At 38.1% G+C, this 27013-nt stretch overlaps 1 protein-coding gene across 1 annotated transcript in view; it reads right to left on the bottom strand.

The window, feature by feature from the left end:
- Positions 1–16507: 16507 nt before the first annotated feature.
- The window catches only part of IQUB (IQ motif and ubiquitin domain containing), a 79728-nt gene continuing 69222 nt past the window's right edge, over positions 16508–27013 (bottom strand). Inside the window, exons 12-13 of the mRNA XM_006149208.2 lie at positions 21951–22136; positions 16508–16749 (exon numbers count right to left, since the gene is read on the bottom strand). Coding sequence (XP_006149270.1) covers positions 16567–16749; positions 21951–22136 — 369 coding nt within the window. The 3' untranslated portion in view covers positions 16508–16566. The remainder of the gene's footprint in view (positions 16750–21950; positions 22137–27013) is intronic.

Below are 27013 nucleotides of genomic sequence, written 5' to 3'. Positions count from 1 at the left end.
TCCTTCAAATACCCATTCTTGATTCCTCAGATATCCCTTATGACTCAGTAGTTGACTAGATGGTTCTCGTTAGAATCCTTTCCTAAATTCAAAATGGTTTTTTGCTAAACCTTAAGCTGGTCTGCTTCAATAGGCTGTCAAATCTATATCTTGGAAAATTTTGCTTTTATTAAAAAGAATAACACTTTGCTATGTTTGCTGTTTCGTATTCATAGCATTTGTACAAATGTATTAATGGTTCTAAACTAAAGTACTGTTATGATTTGTCAAATACCCAAGGCCACTTCTCTGCATTTTCATAGCACATGGAAAGGGACTAACCCGTACGTGGGCTTTTATCTTACTTGATGAAGTTTTCCTCTAAGAATTTTTCAAAAAGATTGTGAAAAGATGTAAAAAAAAAAAAAAAAAAAAGACAGATCAGAGATGAGTTAGGTCAAATGATAATGTAATTGTAAAACGAGGGGAAAAAAAGCAGACATATGGCCTAGTGGTTGAGGGAGTTAGATTCCACATGATTGACCAGGGTTCAAATCCTAACTAGAGGCTTAAAGAACATGCCAGGCATGCATGCATACATGCTCCAAATCCCAACGGGATGGAGAAATGGAGAAGGGATTATGGTATGGCTAAGGCCTGTTGGAGGGTTCTCTCTCTCTCTCTCTCTTTCTCTTCGGTCTCTCTCTGATGAATGCAAACACTTTCTAGTAATTTTTTAAAAATATGAAAACACATTGTTAATATAATATAAAACTACTGGAGTTGTGGTTTATCAAGTGCAAATTCCAGCTTGAGGGGCCTTTCTTGGCTACCTGGTATGCCACCCCTGGTGGGAAAACAACTACCACAGGTTTTATTCATAGCTTAAAAGCAAAAAAGGCAAATAGAGCTATCACAACATATAATGTTTATTTATTCCAGTAATTGCTATTTTTTCAACTTTCATGTGGTTATAGAATATTTGTAAATAATGAAGCCTAAAAACTTTAAAACCACATTATAGTTCTTTGTTTCAAAGCTAAATCAGTCTCCTGAAGTTTGAGAGAATTACTGGCTTTACAAATTAGAAAAGAGAGAATTAGTAAGTTGTTGTCTCTCTACAATTGCCCAGCTGCCTCTAATTTGGGAAAGATAAATGCAGGTTAGGAAGACCATTGGAAGCTGCCAAACAGAAGCATTAGCAGGAAGCCAAGCTGAGTGGGAGGAGACAACAATTCATTTGGAGAGAAAGCTCTTGTGAAGTTAAAGTTTTTTTTTTCCCCCCTAAGGAAGTACTACAGAAAATTTATAATAACCCCTTTAACACTTATACAATTTATAGCTGTGAAGTAGCAGTAGCTCTTCATACTTTGTACAATGCAACCTTTGCTTTTATAAAGAGTTCTATCTCTTGTCAATAGTTTTCATATATATTAAAAGGAAACATGGGCCAGCAGATGGTGTGGTATGGTAGTTGTGGTATGGTGTGGTAGTTAAGGTGCTAGACTCCCACATGGCTGACCACAGTTTGAGTCCCAGACCCAGAGGCTTGAAAATCAAGTCAGGTACATGTGCATGCATGCCTAATATCCCAGGAGGAGGCTGTAAGAGAAGATATTGAGGCCTGGTCATCCACCCAGGGTTGGGGTGGGGAGGGGGGAGAGGTGACTTCTGACTCTCCCTTTTTCTGTCTCTCTCTGAAAAGCACACATACCCTATGGTAAAAACCTAATAGAAAAGATGACATTTGGGTGGATGAGGATGCAAGGGCTTTTGGACAAATTCCCACAGAGTCATTTGACTGTTCTACCATGAATAACCATAAATGCCAGTAAGAAAATGACCAATGATTGGAAGATAAACGAAATTTTGTATAAGTCTTCCACAAACATATTGTAAAAAAGATAAAACTCAGGCTAGTCTAAACAAACAAACGAGAGCTTAAAATAAGCAAATCTTATTCATTTAACAGGCATTAACCACTGCCTGTTTCTCACGTATTTTACACATGTACTCTAATTTTTAGCACTTCTTCACTAAAGAACTGCCAGCCTCACTTCACGGATGAGGAGACACATAAAGATTACAATTACTGTCTGTCTGTCTACATGGGTTCCCTAAAGGCAAAGATAGCATTTTACTTGACAATGTAGTTCTGAGATTTTGGATCATTGGAAAAGTCATGACTCATTTTTATATAGAAAAACATAGAAAAAAGTATGTTATGTTTTCCAACAACCCAATATTAATGACTAGTCTACATTAAACTCAAGAAATATATTTTGAATAAATGAATAAATGAATGAATGAAGTACTGTTAGGCTGACTTTGAAAAACGTGTAAGACTGAAGTAAGCAGAAGCAAGGGACTGAAGCTAGAAAAGAGTACTAGAAGTAAAAAACAAACTGGCAACATGTGGAAATGCATATTATGAAAGATAGACAGGCTTGTAAGTATAGATGATAGCAATCATCTGAAGGGCTATTAGGGAAAAAATAATCCAATCTCCTTCTCTCATTACCTGTACCTAATTCAATTCACAAACCCAATACTGAAATGAAATACCAAACTTTGGCAAATTACTTTGTTGGAATGTCAGAAAAATATAGACTTCTGACTTGTGCAAAACTTTTACACCATGTTCAAGATCAATTTGTTTCTGCCTCCCTCATATTTATCTTCCTACCAATTCCCTTGAGTCAGCAATGATTTAACATTTCTAAACTTAGTTTCGATATGCTCTTAATTTGTTTTGACACAACATAAAAATGTCGACTCCCTAGAATCTAAGAAGAATCATTTTTAGAATGTATATGTTTGAATTATAATTTAGTTCTGTATTGTATGTGGGAGTGAAGAAACTCAAATTCAGTTTATGTTTCACTAACATCTTGTAACACTGTCCATAAAATGCTAAAAGTGAGTACCCAGCAGACATTGATTCTCTGTCTTATGAATTTTGTTTGAAAGGCTCATAGTTTTAGTGTATATTTTCCTTTCCTGATTACATAAATGAATGACATTTATGGAAATAGTTTTATAATTCCAGAGGTTGTGTGTGTACCAGAGAGAGAAAGGGGGTGAGGAGAGAGAGAGAGAGTCCTTCAATGCGACCCAGTCATGCCACATTCCTTTTCCCTAAATTTCACTCTACTGTCAAGATCCCAGTCACAGATACATGCCAAGAGTGGTCTTCAAGCTGCCAATGGGCCATTGGGATCGGCTCCTTCCACACAGCGCTTAGCCGCTGCACCATGGGACAACCTTGCAGAAATATTTTCTTCTGCATTATGACGACTGAAACTTGAATATACGTACATTTTCTAAACTGATTTTCCTTGCTACCATTTTACTCTACCTTTTTATGTGTATTAGATATGTAATATAAGAAATGTCTTTAATTTAATTTTAATTTCTTTTACACATTCAATCACATATGTCACTTAGCTTGTAAAGTGAATGTTCTAACATGAAATGTTTAGTTTTAATCTGTTATGCAATAATTGTAAATTGATAAAGTAATTATCATCATCATACCAAGACAAGAGCATCCAACATATTGTTTTTTATTTCTTTCCTTTTTTCTTTTTTTTTGGAGAGGTTTTTTCGCTATAGGGCGCGTGCGCTCGACAGACAGACAGAGAGACAGAAAGCGAGAAATCCCCCCCCAGGGGGGATGGTCATGCCGCAATCCCTTCTCCTCCATTCTCCTCTCAGGATCTTGGGCACGCATGCCCACGCGCCCGGCGTGAGTTTTAAGCCACCGGGTCCGGGACGCGAACCGCGGTCTACTACATGGGAGTCCAGCGACATAGCCATTACGCTAACTGCTGGTTCCCCATATTGTTTTCTTGACCAGACTCTTTTTCAGGTCTCTTTCTAAAACTGTGTCACTTCTTTTTTAAGAATTATTTATTTAATATATACTTTTTAAAAATTTTTGCTACAGGGAATACACACTCACCAGAGAGAGACAGAGAAGTAAAGATAGAAAGTAAGCTGCCAGGTCCGGAACGCAGAACCTCAGTTGGCCATGTGGGAGTCCAGTGCCTTCACCACCATGCCACCTACTAACCCCAACAATGTCACTTTTAAAAATATTTTATGTTCTACAAAATATAGGGTGTGATAGTTTTTGGAGTCTAAAATGATGTTTTCTAATGCCCATTATATAATGATACATTATTTTCCCATAAGTAGCTCTGGGTTCCAGGATATCAACACGGTGCATTGCATCTGAAATGACTCTCACTTATAAAACTTGCTGAGGCTAAAATAATCCCATAATAAAAATATCTGGAGATGTTCTTTTTTAACCAGTTATTGTTAGCTCTCAACTTAAGCAAGGTAGAGATTATAACCTATACATTAATGAAGACATGCTTACTTAAACTATTTGTACTCACTAAAGAATTACTTCATGTTTCAATTTGCTGGAAATATTACTGTGTTCCTTGGGCCTTGAGATATCCAAATCTACAGAGTCCAGAGTTGAAGGAATGAGAAGTGATAATTCTTTATGTAGGTTATGTGGTATAATATTTTAGAAGGCTACTCTCAGCTTTATCCTTTTGTTCCTAATCCACTGCATTCTGAAGATGGAAGAGACAGTCGTATCTCATAGTCAACTTGACCCATTGTTTCCCAACCTATGCATTCTGGCAGTGAAGGAGACAGCACCACATATTTTCCAATGATTTTAGTAGTACACTGCATCCTGTCACAGAGCATTCTAACCTCTTAGGGTATTGTCACCCAGATGGTGCCATAACTGTTCCTTTAGTAGGCCATTTCATTTCATTCCACCAAGCCAGATATTTCTGAGTGATAAGGACAGGGTAAGGCCAGAGAATTCTGTGAGCATAAATCTATTGTCTCATTTCCTTTTCAGTGAAAATGAGTTCCAAGGTTAAAAGCAATATAATAAGTGATACAGTAGTGATGAGAAAGATTCCCTATAGGTTTATGAATAATGGTGTAGACAGAATATTGTAAGCAGAGAAGAAAAATCCACATGTATATCCATATTCACAGTAATGGAAAGGATTCAAGGTAATCAGCCAGTCACCAGATGGTCAGCTAGTTTTCCTAGGGAATATTATCATCTTGTAACTTATTACTGGCCAATGCTCTCAGTAGATTAGACATCCAGATTTGGTGGTAGCCCAAGTCAGCTTTGTTGTGGAAAAAAACCCTGTTGTTAAACCCATAAATAACCAATTGTCACAGTCACTTTGTAAATTAACCTACTGAGCAAGTACTAGGAAGTTCGGCAAAAGCAGCTGACTGATATCCACTGGAGGAAGCACCCTATCCACTTGACTACTGATAACCATCTCTGCAATGAATGCCACCAAGAACCACCATACACAGGGCAAGTCTATCCTCCAGAACTCCTTATCACCAACTTTCTAATGTTATTCATTCCAATTTTCTTTCCCATTGATCATTTTAGCCACAGTCTATGGATCTTTGTAGGTCTATACCACCAGCCATCTCCAATTCCAAAGTGAGTACCCAGATGTACTACATGAAGTTCTTCTCTCTGAGAAACTTCTCTTTATTCCTATATTCCATATCCCTCCCCAGTAGAGTTGTAATATGGTGGCCAGCATGTGTGTAGACCTTTCTCTCAACCCGGTCAATCTATTGACATCATAGTCTACAAATCTTCCTGTAAACAAGTTCACTTTTGGCTGGCATCCCATCCATGTGTCCTCTCCAGTTGCATTGGGCTGGTGGGGCAATGAGGGCATGGTCAGTCCTCCAACCATGGGCGACTGAGAACCTGGTCCTTAGTGCAGCCTGTCCTGGACCCTTCTGGTCCCAAAGTTACAATCTGGATGTTAACTCACCTTATAGAAGACTGTTGACATACTAGTTAGGATGATTCCAGTAGACTGGCTTGAGAAACGCATCAGGTTCAAAGAATTTCCTTCTGTAAAAATGTCCACAAGATGGCTACTAGAGGTGCCTAACATGCTTCCCTCCCATGATAAAAGGACCAAAACAATAAGTAGTTGATACTCATTGCAGTGTTAGAAATAGAGAGTGTTGGAGGGCAGTGTAGATGTGGTAGAGATGTTTCAGAGCACAGAGACTCAGAAAGACCTTGTAGAGAAGGGATCAAAGTATTCCATATCTCCTGCCCCACCATCCCGTCAAGATCAGCTAGGAACTGGAAAGGGATTCTTGTGATAGGTCACAAAGAGTAAGCAAGAGTAAGCAAGAAATCCTCAGCAGTCCCACTGACACCTTGGACGCCTGAACTTTACTGTAGGAGAATTATACAGCCTTCACAGGCCTTGAGCCCAGTTTAGGAAGTGACCAGGGACTGTCCATACTGCTGAATTTCCACAGAGGAGGAGTTCAGGCTGTGTTATACCATCCCCCACAGAGGTTGTGGCTGTACAAAGCCTTCCTGTGGCCACATCCACCTGCATCCTACAGGACCAGCTGGGCAAGTACCCTCTCCTACAACCTCTGGCACCAGGAGCTGTTGGAACAGCCTTACCTTCCCCCAAAACCTACATGTCCCACAGGAGCAGCACAATGAGCAACCCTGCTCATAGCTCAGTTTCAGAGAAGGCCTGACCCTCTGCATCTAGAAGAAGAAGGTGGGAGAGTGACCTTGGACATGTCTATGCCTCTTGAGAGGCCTCATCCTATCACATTCCAAAGGGCAGTCAGCCTAGGCTACTGAGTCACTTCTTGGCATCACCGATACTGATTATAGCTGAAGATATAACATATAGGCTATACTACTGTGCCTAGCTAGAGCCAAAGTCAACATACAGTATACAGTTGACATCCAAGGACACATCTACTGGAGAAAGTCTTTTCACCTGGAAAGCCATCCTATAATATTGATAGAAGCAACTGCTTCACCAGATGAGTAAATAGCAACACAGGGATACAAGATACCTGAAAAGGCAAGCTAGCATGACACTACCAAAGGAATACAAGAGTACTCCAGCAACAGATCCCACAGAGAAGGAAATCTGTGAAATGTCTAAAAAGGAATTCTACATTTTGATCATAAGGAAACTCAATGAGATACAAGAGAGTAGTGATAAAAAATTCAATGAATTAATGAAAGCATTATATGACCCAAAAGAGACATTTGACAAAGGGACAGGTATCATTAAAAAGGGTCAAGAAAAAAAAAATCTTGGAGCAAAAAAAATCAAAGAAAGAAATACCGTATACATCCAGGAGCTTTTCCTCTTTCAAAGCAGAGGAAAGAATTTCCAAACTTGAAGACAAGCTATTTTAAAATAATCCAATCAGACAGAAAAGCAGAAAAATAAAAAAGAATAAAGAATACTTACAGAACATATAGGATACTATTAAATGAACAAATATGTATTATGGCAGATCCAGAAGTGAAAGAGACAGGAAAAAACATGGAAGAGTTATTCCATGAAATAATAGCTGAAAACATCACAAGTCTTGGGAGAGAGATCACATCCAGATTCAGGAAGCTCAAAGGTCCTCAAAAAAGATTCAGTCCAAAAGACCCTCTCCAAGGCACATTATACTGAAATTGTCAAAATGTAAAGACAAAGAGAGAATTCGAAAAGCAGTAAGAGAAAAAGGTCAAGTCAAATATAAGGGAATCCTCATTATTCTTACAGCAGATTTCTCAGTAGAAACCTTACAAGCTAGAAGAGAATGAATGGCACGATATATTCAAAGTGCTGAAAGAAAACTGCCAGCCAACAATGCTTTATCTAGCAAAGCTATCCTTCAAAAATGAAGGAAAAATAAAGTCTTTCCTAGACAAGCAAAAACTGAGGGAATTTGACTACACTGAACCAGTTTTACAAGAAAAGTTTAAGTCAGTGTTGCATCTGGAAGCAAAAGGATAACTACCATCATGAAACACATGAAAGTATAAAATTAACTGGGGATATACACAAGTGAGAAAGAAAATCCTTAACACTAGAGGAAATCATCAAATCATAAAGATAAACTAGAAGGAATAAGTGAAATACAAAATTAAAGAATATGAAATGATAGACATAAACCCTCATCAGTCAATCGTAACCTTGAATGTAAATAGATTAGACACAGACTGGCAGAATAGATTTTGTAAAAAGGAAAACAAAAAGACCAACTATATGCTTCATAAAATAATCATTCTTCAGTAGTAATGACATATGTACACAGAAAGTGAAGAAATGAAAAAAGGTATTTTATGCAAATAGACACCAAAAGTAAGCAGGATTTGTTATTCAGATAAAATAGACTTTTAAGTCAAAAATCTGTGAAAAATAGGACTGGACCCAGGGTCACATGGCTGATCATAGTTCAAATCCTGGCCCCACAGGCTTAAAAAACATGCCAGGCTTGTGTGTCCAAAATTGTGACAGGTTGGAGAAATGGAGAAGCAATTGCAGTGTGATCATGCCCCATGATGGGACGTGTGCTCTATCTGGTGAGAGCATACCCCCCACTGTCTCTTTTTAAAGAGACAAAGTCATTATATGATGATACAGGAATCAGTTTAGCAAGATAATTTAATGATGGTAATTATAAGGATGCACCCAGATATATCAAGCAAATATGAAATCTGAATGGGAGAAATAGACATTGACATCTCACTCCTAGCACTGGAGAGATCATCTAGACAGAGAACACAAATCTGAATTGGGCCACCCATGCCATGGTGGTTAAGATGACTGGATTCCATATGACCAATCACATGGTTTGAGTCACTGACCCAGTGGCCTGAGAAACACGTTAGCATGTGTGCATGCATGCCCAAAATCCTAAAAGGAGGGGAAAATGCAGGAGAAGGAATTGCAGAATGATCATTTCACCAGGGAGGGTGCTTTATTTTTCCTCTCTTGTCTCCTGCAAATGCATGTGCCCTCTGGCTAAGTAAATTGATGAATAAAATCTGAGTTAAATTGCAATATAAACCAAATGAACTTCATTGACATTTATAAAACATTTCATTCAGTAGATGAGGAATATACACTCATCAGCACGTTGGAGCATTCTCCAGGAGAGACCACATGTAAGGCTACAAAACAAACCGCAACAAAAATTTAAAAATCCTTATCAGGTTCTTTTTCTGACCATAATGGATCAAAATAGAAATTAGTAGCAAGAGGGACTTTGGAAGCTATAGGTACATGGGATTAAACAACATGCTCCTGAAGCACCAGGACAATGAAGAAATTAAGTGGGAAATTTAAAGATTTCTCAAAACAAACGAAAATGAAAACACAACACAGGGAAATCTAGGGGATACAGCAAACACCACACTAAGAAGGAAGTTTATAGCAATGAATCCCTTCATCTAAGAAGTGGAACGTTTTCAAATAACCTAACAATGCACTTCAAGGAACTAGAAAAGCAAGCACACACCAAACTTAAAATTAGTAGATGGAAACGAATAGTAAGGATGACAGCAGAAATAAATGAAACAAATACAAAAAAAAAGTTCAGTTTTTCCTTCCATTTAAGTGGTCACAGGAAGCTCTCCATGAAGCCAAGTGTTGCCAGTGAATATAAAACCAGAAGGAAGAGTGAAGTAAGCCAGGCTATGAAAGAAAGATATTGTATGTATCCACTCAATATATACCGACTATCCGCACTCTATAATAGAGAGCAAAAATTCGGAGGACATAAACACAGTGAAGGTACTTAATGAGAATAGGACAGTGTGGAATGGGGTAAGTGAAGAGAAGAGGATAGAGAAAGATAGCAAGTGAACAATAGAGAGACAGGACATTAGTGAGAAACAGATAGGGGTTATTAACTGTTGATGATGACATGTATAGTATTCTCAACTGGATTGGTCTGAGAAGTATTTCATGATGGGCAAAGTATTTTTACAAGCAAAATGAGAAATAGCAATTGACTGTTTTATAAAAATAATTAGAATAATAAAAATAATGATTGGGGAAAACAGAAAGGATATGGAATGTTGAAGTGGGGAGATTAATGTCTCTGTACTGACTGACATGCATGGCATTCCCTTTTGAAAAAACAATGTAATACAATGTAAAGTTATATGTAATCCAATGTAATATAAAGAAGATTATAATGATAATAAAAATAAAAATAAAAAAAAATTAAAAAAACAAGAAGGAATGTATAACGTGAGAGTCTGACCTACCTACCTCATGTACTTTACTTACAACTTTTAGACCTGCTAGAACACCCCTGTATTGGATTGTCAGAAAAGTCATGATGCATTTTTGCATAGGAAAACAGAAAAAAATATGTCATGACTTTTCTGACAACCTAATATGTGTGTGTATTTGTGTGTGCGTGCGTACATGTGTGTACGTGTGTGGTACTAGGAAACTAACAACCCCATTTCATTTATTCCTGAGGTTCTGGTATACATACTCAACTATACAGACAGACATATATGTACAAGTGTGTCTTATATGTATATGTATAAGTGTGTCTTTCCACACAATAGGGCTTTGTGGAAAAGGTGAAGTACTATTTTATTTTGGTTTAAAAATTTTTGAAGGGCCTGCAGGTGGTGTGGTGGGTAAGGGCACTGGACTCCCACACGGACAACCATGGTTTGAGTCCTGGACCTGGCAGCTCCCTTTCTCTCTCTCTCTTTCTTTGAAATTCATGCATAGTTTTTTTTTCATAATATACATTTTTCATGAACTCTCTGAAGATACCCCTCATGGGTATATGAATGTGCGTGTGTGTGTATTCCATATTCTACTTTACACTGGAATAATATGCATGGTCAATTCTCTAATTGAGTAGATCTGATAACACGTTTATTATGGGCATTTTTAGTAACAGAGTCACTTAATAAATTTGATTCAGTGTTCAGTTTCTACTATGACCCAAGAGGTCAGGAAAATGCTCATTACAAGAAAAGAGCTAGAATTTTATTCCAATACCCTTGGTTATCTGTGCTGTTAATTCTCTAATTGGGCTTGTCAGAGGTCCCAGACATCATCTCTTGCTTTTACAGATAGTTCCAATATTATTGGTTTGCTGAGTAATGTTGCACAGAAGTAGAGGCTGGGGCAATGCAGCCAAGGAAGCCAAGAAATGCTGACCACCACCAGAGCTGGAAGAGGCAAGGAAAGATTTGTCCATAAAAAGTCCAGAACGGTGGCTCTGCCAATACCGTGATTACAGACTTCAGGCCTCGGGTACTGTGAGAGAATACATTCTGCTGTTTTAAACTGCTGGGTTTGAGGCAATTTTCTCATGACAGTCCTAGGAAACTCATAGGCCCATTTCATTCCTGTGGATCTGATTCACCATTAGTTAAATTCCTGCATTCTCTAACCACTCTGTCCCCGGGTCGTCTTCTCTTTAGTTTTACTGCTGTAAGAACATTTAATTTGAAATCTATTCTCTTCACATATTTTAAAGGTATTTTGATCTCTATAAACACAATGTTAGACAGCACTCTAGAATTTACTCATCTTGCATCAGCTGAAATGTTATACCTATTGATTAGCAGCTCTTTTTCCCATCCCTCTCCTCTCCCCAACCCTTAATAAGTATAATGCTATATTTTGTTTCCATGAATTTGATAGTGTCAGATACTTTACATACATGGGGTCATGTAATATTTGTCTTTCCTGATTGGTTTATTTCATTTAGCATAATGTCTTTCAGGTTTCCTGTGTTAAACATTGCAAGATTTCCTTCTTTGGGGCTGAATAATATTCTGTTGTATGTATCTGCCGTTTTTAAAATACATTCATCCATTGATGACCATTCAGGTTTTTTTCCATATTTTGGTGATTGTGAACAGTGCTGCAATTAACATCAGAGTGCTAATATGTCCTTGAGATTATGATTTCAGTTCTTTTGGAATAAATAACCAGAAGTGGAATGCATATATACATATAAGCATATATCACATGCTAGTTCTAATTGTAATATTTTGGGGAACTTCCATACTAGTTTTTGTAGCAACTGCACTATTTTGCATTCTCACCAACAGTATGCAAAAGCTCTAGTTTCTCTAGAATCTCATCAATATTTGTTGGGTTTCATTTTGGGGGAGGGGAGCAGGAAGCTGGGGCCTATTATAACTCTACTCACTTTCTCTCTGATGATTAAGCTTAACCACTCCCACCCCCAGCTTCTAGCATTGGGAATCACATTCCCATTAAATCATGTTATTGAATTTTACTTCATCATGCCTACAGTCATCTTCAGCATACATGGAACACCATAACAAAAATTTTCAAGGATACTGGTAATCCACTTGCCAATGCACTTCTTTTTTTTTTAATTATTTTATTTAGCTTCATTTATTTATTTATTTAATTTAATCAGAGAGGGACAGAGTGAGAGAGAGAAAGAGAGAGAGAAAGTGAGAAAGCAAGCCACCAGGTCTGAGATTCAAACCGTGGTCGGTCATGTGCAACTCCAGCGTCTCTAACCACCATACCATCTGCTGGCCCCACCAATGCACTTCTTAATTCCTAGGTGAAGACCTTCCTGGGGGTACAGACTTACCTAGGAAGTATCTGAGAAGTTTGCATGTAATAAATGGATCCATCCAACAACCATTGCCCTGAGTCCTTAAAGCTACTTTTTTAAAGATCAGGCTTCATATCTGCCCAATTGCACAGCCTTAAGCCAGCACAATAAATCCTGAATTCTAGGCAAGGATATAAACGGGGGTTGATATAATCTTTTACTTTATCCTTTTTAGTTTAATGTCCTTAGAAGATATTATCTATGTTCTCTTGTTTCTTTCCTTTTTTTTAAAGAGAGAAATCTTTGTTTTAGGGTGCATGCGTTCACCAGAGAGACAGAGAGAAAGCAAGAAATCACCCCTCTCAAGGGGGTTGGCCACATCACAATACCTTCTCCTCCATTCTCTTCTTGGGATTTTGGGCACGCACACACACACGCCCGGATGAATTCTTTAAGCCACCAGGTCCAGGACTTGACTACATAGGAGTCCAGCGACGTAACCACTATGTCATCTGCTGATCCCTCTCCTGTTTCTTAATAACAGTTGGTAAGATCCTGCCAACTCTCCATGTACAATCTAGCTCATATGAGACTACTACTTCTTATTATTCACCAGTGTCCTTACCTTAGCATGAGATCTGACAAGAGGGTACAGTTCACTAATAATACATTTCTGCAGACCTTACAAGAGGCTTCTGTCTTAATCTTCAGCCACACATTCCCTACGTATACGGGAGAGACGGGATTTCCTCTGGGTTATCATACAGGCTTTCTGAATTTCTACATGGGCCTTGAATTATTCTCTCAAGGCTTTCAGTTTATCCTTTTCTCAATGAGCTCTCTCTAGCATAAGAAGTACCCATCCTATACTTCAACTTTTGTCATGAAAGTAATAACTGCCTCAACTATTGGATCTCCCTGTGCTTGTTCCCCATCTAGACCCCATTCTATGCCACCACTGGTGATAATTTAAATAATTGTGATGCCATCATCTGAGGCATATTGCTATTGTCTTTTTTTTTCTTGTAAGTAGGCTATCCTTACTCTCTCCAAATAGATGAGTAAGCCAAGCCTAGGGTCCCATTATTTAGATTTATTTTTATTTATTCTTCTCATTTATTATATGCATTCAATCATTGCACATCACCACAGCTTGTAAAATTAATTACTCAACATGAATACACTTCACACCAGTCCAGTTGAAGATATCATACATGTTATCAACAGACAATCTTCCATTTCAAAGATCTACAAATAGAACTACCATATGATTCAGCAATTCCACTTGTGGGTAACTACTTAAAGAATAGGACAATGCTCAACTGGAAAAGTGCCTGCACATTTATGTTTATTATGGCATTATTCACAATAGCTAGGACATGGAACCAATCCAAACATCTATGAACAGATGAATGGATTAAAAAAAGTGTGGCACATATACTTACTCTATAGACTACTACTCAACCACTAAAAAAATAAGACCATGGCATTTGATAGAAAGTTGATGAATATGGAAGATTTATTGCTGAGTAAAGAGAGCCAAGCCTATGAAGGAGAGACATTGTATGTCTCTACTTGACATAAACTGGCTGTCAACACTCTACGGCAGAAACTGAAAGATTGGAAGGTAAAGAAGCATGGAGAATGGTTACTGATACTGGAGACAGTGCAGGAAGTGGATGGGAGATGGGGGAAAGTGAGAGGAAAGAAATCAAGGAGAAAAATAGAGAGAAAAGACATTTAGGGGTCTAGGATCACATTTTAAGGTCAGTCTCCTAGGACCATTCCTGGTCGCAATTACTGCTTTGATCAAGACCCAGGAGGAACATGTTGGGGCAAACTATTTGGGAAGTATTTAGTATAAGGATTATTTCCAAAAGAGAAGATGTTGTTTATGAAAATCAAAAAGAAAAAGTGAAACACCTTAAACCTAGTTACAAAAGAAAGCCATTATTACCTGTAAGCTAAAGGAAAAAGAGGAGAGGATGATTCCCAAAATTCAGTTTTTGTGTACAGAGGATGGTTGCCCACGTGGAGCTGTGTTATTAGGTAGAGAAATGAAGCCACTGACAAGAGACCAAGAAGCTGTTGAAAACAAACAAACAAACAAAAACAGGGGAGAAAATGCCCAAACCTCTTTCAGAAGCCAAATTTTCTATCTCTCCGTTTTACTCCCCAAATCTTCATTCTTATATAATCATCTGCTTCACTCCTGAGTCATCAGAATTCTTAAAATCTTGTATTTCCCCCTATATCACCATTTCCCCCTTCATTGCCTCCCTCTCCCCCATTCCTTCTCCAAGCTAAGGAGAACTGAACTGTCTTGTGAAAATTTGGTCATTTACATTCCATTGTAAACATGCATTTGTCTGTATTATATTGTTGCCAGGTTTTAGTGATCAGAATGGTTCCCAGTCTAGTGTCACGTGTAATTTGCTGTGTAGAAATCCCAGAATATATAGGCAGACTGTGAAAACTTAGAAATGATAGAATTATAAGACTTTCTTCCTTTATGGTTAGTTTCTTAAGAACATTTGCCATGTACAATGCTTTTACTTAGTAAAGAAAAACCGAAGCCATATTAAAACCATGTTTCATTCTAAAATGTTGTCAAATATTTATACAGAACAAATATTTACTCTGCATCTTTTGGTCATAGAATTGAGAGAATAACCTTAATTGCTATTCGGAATTTTAAAAATTATGCATGTCTTTATGTATGTATTTCAGGGTGTGTGTGTGTGTGTGTAATGTTCCTACTTGAGTTATAACTCTTCCCTTTAATTCTTTCTCTGGACACTTTCTAGTTAGCCCTCCAGACCTATTCTTCCCCTTCTCTTCCCTGTTCTTCCCCTTGAAGGTGTATGAATTATGTCAGCTGACTCCTGCTTCTGCTTCCTTTTATGTTCTTTCCATAGAAAACCCAAGCAGGATACTGGAGAAAGAGAAGGAGTATGGAGTCAGGAGTGTATTTCTCTACATAGTTGGTCACTGATCGTCTCACTCATCTTCTTTACATTCTCCTTCTGGGCTCCCAGACTTCTCCTTCCCATGTTCATTTGAGTTTAGAAGTAGAGATTGTTTGGTAGTGGCCTTCAGTACCTGAACTGACTCTTCAGTTTCCCTAAACTCTGCCCACACCTTATACTAAGCGCCTTTGTAAGTAAACTCTTCTTAAAGTAGGTCACTCTGAGTGTGCATCTATTTTTCACTGAGACTGAACGATATGCCACTATTCATTATTGTAGGTCCCTGACATATATGTGGTCAATGCTATAACTCTGGTTTATTGGGGAAGAGGCTTGTTATAGTTCACTTGACCAAGTTTATTCTTTTTAAAAAAAAAATATTTATTTAATATCATTTATTACTACTATCTTTTTTAAAGTTTTCTCTAGGGCACATGTGCTCACCAGAGAGAGACAGAGAGAGAGGGAAAGTGAGAAAGCTAGCTACCAGGTGTAGGACTCAAACCACAGTCAGCCATGTAACTATCATACCACCTGTTGCCCCCAACCAAGTTTGTTTTTACTAAGGTTTCATCATTGTCCCACAGAGAGTTTTTTCCCCATAAGAAAAAACTTTACTTTGCATAGAGAAGATTTTTGTTTGTTTATAAGTAGTTCAGTTGTTTATTAGGATTATGAAAAGAATGTAGGTAAGAGTAGACAATAAAAGGCAGAGTCAACCCCTATATTGAAATAGAAAGTCATTTATCCTACAAATTTTTCAAGAAAAATAATTCTACAATGTTTCTTCACATCTGTATGCTAACTACTGTCCTATAACAGTATTTTATTCAAAGCAAATTACTTGGGTGAAAGTTAAGCATAGTTTATGTTTGGCTGTTGGATTTTAACTATAATGGACTTAATTTTTTTAATGTAATATGAAAACACATAAAAATAAAATGTCTTCTTTAAAATATGTCACTAACAAAATTGTATTTCAATTTAACACTAATTGCCTAACAATTAGATATTTACATAGGGAATATTTTATTGTCATAACAACTTATAATGTGTAAAAAACAAAAAACTAAATCAATAAAAAGATAAAATACCATTTTCATATTATGTGACCTCTGTATTACTCTATTAGCAGTAGGCAAAATTGCTAGGCATCAGACAAATACTCCTGGACTTTCTAAGAATGAGGCCTCTGGGATTCGATAATTTTCAGTGTTGGGTCCATGTGATGTTTCCTTCTGATCTCCTCTATTTCATCATCATCATGGATAAATGAAGCCAGTGCTGGAATCTGAGAAAAATAATTCCTAGCCAGGATATGTTTGTGTTTAATCTTGTGAATAAACAAGCGTCCATATCCCTGCAAAGAAAAGAAAGTCGAATTCTGTAAAATGCCAAGGATATATTTTACCAAGTGAAAACACCGTCACGCCTCATGCCTTTGCTTATCAGTTCTTTCAGCTCAGAATATATAGTTTTTCCTCACTTTGTCTATCACCTTTTAGGATCCAGATTCTATGATGTTTTACGTTGGGAGCCCTCCCTGATTCTCCCTCTGAACTCTCTAACTTCAAACCCCTGGGTCGCCAGCCCCATATTCGCTCTCTCTCTTCCATTTGCACATAGAGGCCTGGTCGTGCACAAAATGTTTCACGTCCAGCTTTTCCGGCCTTTGCTGTGGCAGGGGGTGGCCATGAGACATGTGTCTGGACAATAGCCTTTGACCATAGCTGGGCTGTCAACATAATGCCGGAGATAGAGTAACTATCTAATCAAGTCCACAAGCGTGAGAGTGAAAGTCAAACGTTAAATATGACCGAAGGACAAGTCAGAGGGCCTGAGCTTCCGAGAGCAGTTTGAAGCCACCATATTAGCTTTGGACTGTCAAACTCAGTTCTTGTTTCATTTAAGTCATTATAAATTGCTTATTTTGTTATCTGCAGCTGAACTCAAATGCAGTTTAAATAAGAAGGAATTGTGTTCAGTATATTTTCTTGTTTTTCTCCAAGCACTTAGCCTGGTATTTGGCACATTCAAAAGTAAATTCTGGTTAATGTAATAAATACGTCAAGTCCACAAGCGTCAGAGTGAAAGCCAAATGTTAAATATGACCGAAGGAAAAGTCAGAGGGCCTGAGCTTCCGAGAGCAGTTTGAAGCCACCATATTAGCTTTGGACTGTCAAACTCAGTTCTTGTTTCATTTAAGTCATTATAAATTGCTTATTTTGTTATCTGCAGCTGAACTCAAATGCAGTTTAAATAAGAAGGAATTGTGTTCAGTATATTTTCTTGTTTTTCTCCAAGCACTTAGCCTGGTATTTGGCACATTCAAAAGTAAATTCTGGTTAATGTAATAAATACCATCTAGTCTCTTCTTTAATCTTGGCTGGCCCTCTTTTCCACTGAGTCATAAATACTATCTGTACTTTTTCCTAAAATTTTTTTTTTGGAGAGATTTTTTGTTTGTTTGTTTTTTGTTTTCTGTAAGGTGTGTGCACTCAACAAAAAGAGACAGAGAGAAAGAAAGAGAGAAATCACCCCTCAGAGGGGATGGCAACGCCACAATCCCTTCTCCTCCATTCTCCTCTTGGGCACACACGAACACACGCCCAGCGTGAGTTTAAGCCGCCAATTCTGGGACTCGAACCACGGTCAACTACATGGGAGTTCAGTGACATAGCCCTTACACTAACTGCTGGTCCCCCTAAAATTTGTTTTCTGAGAGTAAGACATTCCCTTACAAGGGATCCCTTCAGAGGTTAAAAATGTAAGGTAAAAGAAAAAAACGGGGAGGGGGGGAGAGGCAAAGAATTGAATATTAACTATTAAGTAGGAGTATCCTGTCTTAATCTAAAGTACCTTCTTTACGGACAGATTTACTAGGTAAAAATATTCATCCTGTGTGCTAATTTAACTTCATTTCACTGCTTCTCAGCCCACATTTCATTCAAAGAAAACTAACACATTTACGTTATGCTATATTAACTTACATACATGCAAAACTTTACAGGTTTTCCAAATTCTTTATAGAACTAAAAATTATTAAAGCTGAGATGAGCATACATACAAAGGAATAAGTAATTTTTCAAACATAATATAATATTGAAAGATACCCAATGTTTATTGTTAAGTACAGCAAACAAACCAGACTGGAAAGTAATTTAACATAAACTAAATGCCATAAAAAAGCATATATACTTATTTACATATAAAAATTTCTAGAAGTTTTGGATTGATATCAGGAGACTTTTATTTTCTCCCTTTTTTTTTTTGCTATAGAGTACGTGTGCTCGCCAGAGAGACAGACAGCGAGAAATCACCCCCAAGGGGGCTAGCACACCACAATCCCTTCTCCTCCATTCTCTTCTTGGGCTTTTGGGCATGCATGCACACATGCCCAGTATGAGTTTTTGTTTTTTTTTTTTTTTGTATAGGTTTTTGCTATAGGGCGCGTGCGCTCGCCAGACAGACAGAGAGAGACACAGAGACAGAAAGCGAGAAATCACCCCCCAGGGGGGATGGTCACACCGCAATCCCTTCCCCTCCATTCTCCTCTCGGGATCTTGGGCACGCACGCACATGCGCCCGGCGTGAGTTTTAAGCCACCGGGTCCGGGACACGAACCACAGTCGACTACGTGGGAGTCCAACGACATAGCCATTATGCTAACTGCTGGTTCCCCCCAGTATGAGTTTTAAGCTGCTGGGTCCAGGACTCAACCACAGTAAACTTCATGGGAGTCCAGCGTCATAATCATTACATCATCTGCTGGTCTCTATTTTCTACCTTATACCTTTTAATTCTGTTCAGATTTTTTTTTTTGAGAGTTTTTTTTTTTTCACTATAGGGCGCGTGCGCTCGCCAGACAGACAGAGCGAGACATAGAGACAGAAAGCGAGCAATCACCCCCCAGGGGGCATGGCCACGCCGCAATCCCTTCTCCTCCATTCTCTTCTTGGGCTTTTGGGCATGCATGCACACATGCCCAGTATGAGTTTTAAGCTGCTGGGTCCAGGACTCGAACCACGATCGACTACATGGGAGTCCAGTGACATAGCCATTACACTAACTGCTGGTTCCCTGTTCAGATTTTTTTTTTTGAGAGTTTTTTTTTTTTCACTATAGGGCGCGTGCGCTCGCCAGACAGACAGAGCGAGACATAGAGACAGAAAGCGAGCAATCACCCCCCAGGGGGCATGGCCACGCCGCAATCCCTTCTCCTCCATTCTCTTCTTGGGCTTTTGGGCATGCATGCACACATGCCCAGTATGAGTTTTAAGCTGCTGGGTCCAGGACTCGAACCACGATCGACTACATGGGAGTCCAGTGACATAGCCATTACACTAACTGCTGGTTCCCTGTTCAGATTTTTTTAAACCAACATTGTAGTGTTTTTATTACAATTAAAATAAAATGCACCCATAAAAATTTAAATACTTTCATATACATTTTTACTACTTAAGTTGATTCATGCCAAGCCCTCTGTTGAGAGCTATAATAATGGTTTAGTAGTTCTCAAAGCTTCCCTATGATGAGATCTTATCATCTCCTTTTTATAGATGAGGAAACTATGACATGAAGATATTACCAAACTTGCCCAGTTTCTCCCAACTCGTAAATGATAGAGCCAGAATTCAAAGCCAGGGCCACTCTTACCCTCTTTACTGAGTCCACAGTTGTAGCTAAACTTTGTACAAATTAATAAAGAAGGCAAGTCTTAATGCCCTGCAGGTTGTTAGTGACAGAATGGGAAGAACTGGGTCAGGACGGCTGATTTTAAGTTCACGATTGCTCCTACTTTGCCCAATTCACACTCGATGAGAAATCAATCTGCCTCACAGTTCAGAGAACAGAAGCCTTTTCTAATCGTTTCCTGTAACTTGTGTCATGACTGCAGGCAGACAAGATTATTTTAACTTTCAAGTGTTTTTTGCTTCCTGAGAGACCAAATATCTCTGTGCATTAAGGAAAATCTAGAGCTGCTTTAACTTGCTGAAAGACATGAACTCTTCTTTAACTAGACTGCGCATTAACACTTAAAAGATTACACCATCCCCAAACCAGAAAAGAGGCAAAAATTTTTTGAAGTTTTCTGGTTGAGAACCTTAGCTCTGTTTAGAGAAATTCAATAAGATTGGCATCCTTAAATTAGAAATGCATCTGAATAGAACATTTAATTTGATACTGCAGTAATGTGGTTGAATACACAAAGGGAGTTGTGTGGATTAATAGAAGAAGCACTGGAATATCAGCTTTGGGAATGAACCTCAATCTGATTGTGGGCCCTAGATGAAATGATATTGCTAGTATTGACTATGTTTCCAGTGATTAAATATTTATGAGGCAGCTTAGTTTACTAAATAGAGCATTTAACACAGCTTCAATTTCTTGCTGTCCTTTCTTTCAGTCTCTAGAGTAAAATTTTTCTTAGCCTGGTGCTTAAAGCTCTGAAAAGGTATTTTTAAAAGCTAAAAATGTAAGTAGTTCCTTTTCTTCATACACCCTCTTCCCCAGAAAGGCAGGAAATAACACAATTCATAATACTATTATGATTAATGTCATTTCCTCGTTTTCCCTTAGCTGTCATCTTGCATGGAATTAAAGGTGTAGCAATTTAATCATCAGAAGGCAGAGAATCAATATCAGCTCTTGGGATCCTTGGCTAGCTTGCTGTAAATGGAACTCTCTGGGAACTCATCAGGAGCCCCTCAGTTCTGTTCCTTGAAATGTTTTACAGATTGCATCTTGTAAATTGTTGAAATTAAATGGTATTTAATTTTTGCAGTGCTTTCTCCATTCCTAATTAGTTGGGAGCAAATAAAAAAACGTAGACTCGGAACTGTACTCCAAAGATATGGTTGCCTTTAAGAGCACAAAATCTTGAACAAAATTTAGTTGAGTATTGAGTGTGCTTTTAGATAGATTCATAATGATTAATCCAAGAAAGGCAGATTCTGGTTCCATAATACCTGTCTGATGGTAATATTTATGCATTCAACGAATACTTATTAAACCTCTAATCTGTGATGGGTATCATCGTAGGTGTTAAGAGATATAAATGCAAATTAGCTAAGCAAAATTCTTGCTCTGTGGCATTTACTGTGGAATTAATGTGCTTGAACTTGCTATTAGGAGAGAGTAGTATTACATTTAGATACTTATGACGTGTTCAAATCTCTTATCCTTTACGTGCCTTAGCTTTCTAATTTTAGTATCTGCCATACTTATACCCTCCATGTATTTCGTTCCTGGGAATCCATGAATTCTGTTTCTTTTGTTTGTTTGTTTTTAAAGAATTACTTATTTAATTTTATTAATTCATTCATTTTTTTCTTAATTTAACCAGAGAGAGAGACTGGGGTGGGGGTAGGGAGAGAGTGTGAAAGCTAGCCACCAGGTCCAGGACTTGAACAATTATTGGCCATGTGGGAGTGTCCAGCCCCTTAACCGCCATGCCACCTGCTGGTCCCAACCTGTGCATGGACTGTATTAATAGGTACTCAAGTTATCTCCACTAATTTCAGTATTTAAATTAATTCCAAATAAAATTAACTTTCTTACCTCTTCAATACTTAGTAGCTTAAGATGAGCGGCCCCTTCATCTCTGGTCAGAAGAATGCAGTTCCAGGGGGACCACTCCATGGACTTATCCCATCTGACCAAGACCAGATCGTTGAGGTTGTTGTTGGCACTGAGTGCTGACTGGGCTGCCCAGATGTTCTCTACCAGGTATTGAATGTCTTGAAGCTTCATGTAAAAATAAGTTTGAAAAATAATGTTGTCTTCTAAACATAAAACAATGTTAAAGATCATGACAGTACTTTCATAAAATAACTAAATTATATTTTTCATATATGTATGTGTGTTTGTGTGTGTGTGTATATCACTGGACTCCCACCTTTTCAACCACTGTTGGAGTCCCAGACCCAGTGACTTAAAACTCACACTGGGCACATGTGCATGCGTGCCCAAAATCCCAAGAGGAGAATGGAAGAGAAGGGATTATGTCATGGCCGTTCCCACTGAGAGATGATTTCTCACTTTCTGCCTCTGTCTCTCCATCTCATACACATGTACCATACAACAAAAATCTCTCCAAAAAAAAAAAACTCTGTTGTTGTAATGAAAAAAGAGGGGGAAAAAGGAATTAAATAATTACTTATGACTATTTTAAAAATTTAAACTAAATTATCTACAACTCTTAGACTGACTTTTTGGTATGAGACCTGCATATATAAATTTAGAATTGCCAGAGAGGGTCAAGCATAACAAAAGAACCATCATTTATCTTTCTTTAGATTTACTTATTTATTATGAATGTTTTTCTATGTGACCAGAGGGAGACAGAGAAACAGAGAGAGAGAGAGAAAGTGTGAAAGCAAGCTGTCTAGTCTGGGACTTGAACTGTGGTTGGCCATGTGGTCCAGTGCCTTTAACCACCAACACCATCTGCCGGCCCCAGAACCATCATTTTAAAAGATGTGTGTGAGAAAGTCAAAATCTTTTCTGTAAAATCAGTAGATAAAATGTGAACAATTTATCAAAGTTTAAAAAAAAGAGAATGTCATCAAGTTCAACTAATACAATCTAGCTTTTACTTTAATGCTCGAAAAAATGAAAGTAAAACAACTGCTAAAACGTGTATATGGAATTTTCATATTTAATATTTCATATATACTGCTTGTAACATCATGTCAGTGTTCAAAAAATCTTGGATTTTGAAGTATTTTGGATTTCAGATTTTTGGATTAGGGATGCTCAACATGAATAAACTCATATAATAATTTTTTTTTAATTTTGTGAAGGGAATTTTAACTATTGATTTTAACTACTATTTTTCCTATACTAGTTGTTTAACATTCTTATAGCACTTCATCTGAATCTTTAGAAGTTAGTAATTTAGATAACCAAAAATTAATGAGAATTTCAAAAATCTAGAGAAAAAACTTTTTAGACTCTTGTGAACAAGACTTCTTTATACTTTTCTCTACTCAGGGATTATTGCATATGAACAGAATTATTCTGTTTTGATATGGTAATCATATGTAAATTGGAAGTGGAAAAATGGAAATAGTTCATGTCAATAATGAAAACAATATGGTTCCTTTTTAAAATTATAATTTTCCAAATTAATGTATTTAATATTCTCTCTAAAACTATGAGCCTTCTAAAGAATTCAAGATCTTAACCGGTAAAACTGTTCGTATCATTTTGTAAAAAAAAAAATGCATATTTGACGACTGCAGCAAGCTGTATGGGCACAGCTGGGTACTACTTTATAGGTGTTCATTCTACTCACTAGGGTTCATGCCTAAAGTCAGACTTGGGTTCATGTATAGGTATGTGTCAGCTGTGCTAGCTATTGGATATATTTAGACTAATTAAGTTCATTGGCAGAACAATTGAATGGGGGGGGGAAGGTATGGAGGGCAACCATGGACCAGGGACAATGGGAGAGGAGGATGGGACATGGCAGAGGGTGGGGGATGGGGAATCAAGGATGGCAAAACAAAAGGCAAGGAAGGTATGCAGGACATAAGAGTTAGAAAATTATTTGCTGAGAACATGTATGTTGATGTGCTTGATTGAGCCAATGCACAGTGTATTTTGGATGGAAAATTCATTTGTGTGTTGTGATGGTGTATAGTGAATTAATGTAGAAAATGAATAAATTTAAAAAAAAAAGAAGAAGCAGAAAAGAAAAAAAAAAGAATTCAAGATCTTTGGTTTCAGAAACAACTTGCTTACGTATTTCCCATCAGCAATACTGTTTTCTCACTTGATTAACAGAATGTCCATACATTTAACGTGGGTAACAGTGCCATGCTGCACTTCTGCACCTATGAATACCCCAATGGTGTGCCCAGGCCCCACTGCACCCACCCTGGCACAGCCCTATAGGCTGCTCAGCTGCAGGAAGCCCTGTGTTCTGCTACCAGAATTTCTGGCTCTTTCGATTCTGTTCTAGCCCCACCGATGTCTGAAAATAAGTTATACAAGTCCACTTTCTGAGAAGACCCTCAGATAATAGTATTTGTCAAAAATTTCTGAAAAATAAGATCTTTTTTCTTTCCCTTGGGAGGAAAATAGAATAAATAATACAGGGAGACTATGAACACCCAACTCAAAAGATGACATATACAACAGCACCAGAGAAGAGTATTCTGATAAGTTGTACATGAAATCTATATGTGCTTTTTTGTTATATTATTGTTTCTATTAAAGAATATTTAAAAACATGCCCCTCAGTTTGTCTTACATGCAAAAAAATTGGGGATTGGATATTATTATTGCTGATAGTTTGTGCTCTAGGGAAAATAAGAAAAGGGACAGAAACCAATTTCTTCTTCTTTTTCCTTCTTTTAAAAATATTTTCTTCTTGGGGCTGGCAGGAGGCTTGATGGTTAAGGGTGCTGGACTCCCACTTGGCTGACTATGGTTCGGCCCTGGCAGCTTGTTCTCTCTCTCTTTCTCTCTCCCTCTCTGGCCAAACTGAAATAAATAAATGAATGAGTAAATAAAGTTAAATAAAATAATTAAAAAATATTTTCTTTTCTTAATAATTATTATTTTATTTTTTAAACATTCAATCGCTATACATCATTTGACTTTTAAAGAGAATATACCCGGTACCAGCAGGTGGCGTGGTGGTTAAGGTGCTGGACACTCCCATATGGCCAACCACGGTTTGGGTCCCAGACCTAGAGGCTTCCTTTCTCCTTTTCCCTCTTGCTCTCTCTCTCTCTCTGGTCAAATTAAAATAAATGAATGAATAAATAAAATTAAATAAATAATAATTTTAAAAAAAGAATATACTCAACATGAAATACATGAAACACACCTCAGACCTGTCCAGTTGAGAACAGTATACATGTTATCATCAACAGGCAATAAACCATTTCTGTGTCCCACGAATGTCTTTCTATTTTTTCTCCCTAATTTCCTTCCCTGTACTCTTCCCTTCTTCCACCCTTCCTCCACATTGTCTCCAGTGTCCACAACTATTTTCACTGCTTTTATGTCCTCCAATCTTTTAATTTCTACTATAGAATGCGGACAATTGATATGTATTAAGTGGAGACACACACTATCTTTCTTTCACAGCCTGGCTTGCTTCACTCAGCAATAAATCTTCCATATTCGACCACTTTCTATCAAATGGAGACTGTTTTTTTCTCACAACTTCCCTTCCTCTCTTCAAAGTAGTTACTAGGTCATTTTTTGCTACCATTAGCCTTCTCTTTGAAAAATCCAAACTTCCTATATATTTTTAAACTAAAGGGACATATTGACAGCTAAGGGCAGAAAAAAACAGTGGAAATACTATTTGAGAGTATCATTTAGAATAAATTTTCCCCCAATAATGAAATCATGACAGATGTGTTGAAATGTATATACCAATTGTTTTTAAGAATCAAGAAAGGTGGGGAACCAGTAGTTAGCGTAATGGCTATGTCGCTGGACTCCCACGTAGTCGACCGCGGTTCGTGTCCCGGACCCGGTGGCTTAAAACTCACACCGGGCGCGTGTGCGTGCGTGCCCAAGATCCTGAGAGGAGAATGGAGGAGAAGGGATTGCGGCGTGACCATCCCCCCTGGGGGGTGCTTTCTCGCTTTCTGTCTCTATGTCTCTCTCTGTCTGTCTGGCGAACGCACACGCTCTACAGTGAAAATCTCTCCAAAAAAAAAAAAAAGAATCAAGAAAGGTGTAGTGAAAGAAGATGTGAGGGGACCGCCCCTATGCTCAGCATCCATCTAGCATCACCTTTATTTCTGATCAGGAGGCTTCTTTATCTATTCCTATCTCAGGGTCTCCAAATACCAGTAGGAGTAGAACACCAGTCCCCATGACAGTCGCACACGCTCAGGATTTACTGAGACAACACAATAAACCATCGGTGTCTGCCAGGTCTCCATTTCCTAGAACCTCTGAATGAGCTAAAGAGGTCATCTATTATTTCCCACACTCATCTTTGCAGCTTCAGGTTTCCAACAATTTAATTACATCCCGACTTCCTTTTTCTTCCTAGCTCTTTCATTGTGCCTTCTGGAAATGTCTTTCATTAACCATCAAAACTCCCTAAATTTGCGATATAACTTCCCTACATATTTGTCTAATCTAAAGCATAGCTGTCCCTGAGGACATGATTTATCCAGCAATTACTTCCAGTCCAGCTGGAAGTAATTCCACAGGATATTATGCGTTGTTGCTGTTATTGTTTGGGGTGTTTTGTTTTGTTTGTATAAGTTTGGCTATAGAGTGTGTGTGCTTGCCAGAGAGAGACAGAAAGGGAGAGCGAAAGAGAGAGGGAAAAATAAGAAATAGCCTCTAAGAGGGGATGGCCATGCTGCAATCTTTTCTTCTCCACTCTCACCTCGGGATTTTGGACATTCACACACAAGTGCTCAGAGTGTTTTCCTAGCTACCAGGTCTGGTGCTTGAACCATGCAGTTGGCCATAGGAGATCCAGTCGCCTTACCCACCACACCACCACGCTGACCTGCATGCTGTTATTTAAACCTCGCCTTCCTTGCTCCCTTTGCTCCCATCCTTGCTTCTGCATCATCACTCTTCCATTCTCATAACCCTCTCCCATCGTTCTCACAGCTTACATGGTACTCTTT

This window comes from Tupaia chinensis, unplaced genomic scaffold (genome assembly GCF_000334495.1).
Source record: "Tupaia chinensis unplaced genomic scaffold, TupChi_1.0 Scaffold000257_1, whole genome shotgun sequence".
In the NCBI taxonomy this organism is placed as follows: domain Eukaryota; kingdom Metazoa; phylum Chordata; class Mammalia; order Scandentia; family Tupaiidae; genus Tupaia; species Tupaia belangeri.
This window is presented reverse-complemented; position numbering and strand designations above follow the sequence as displayed.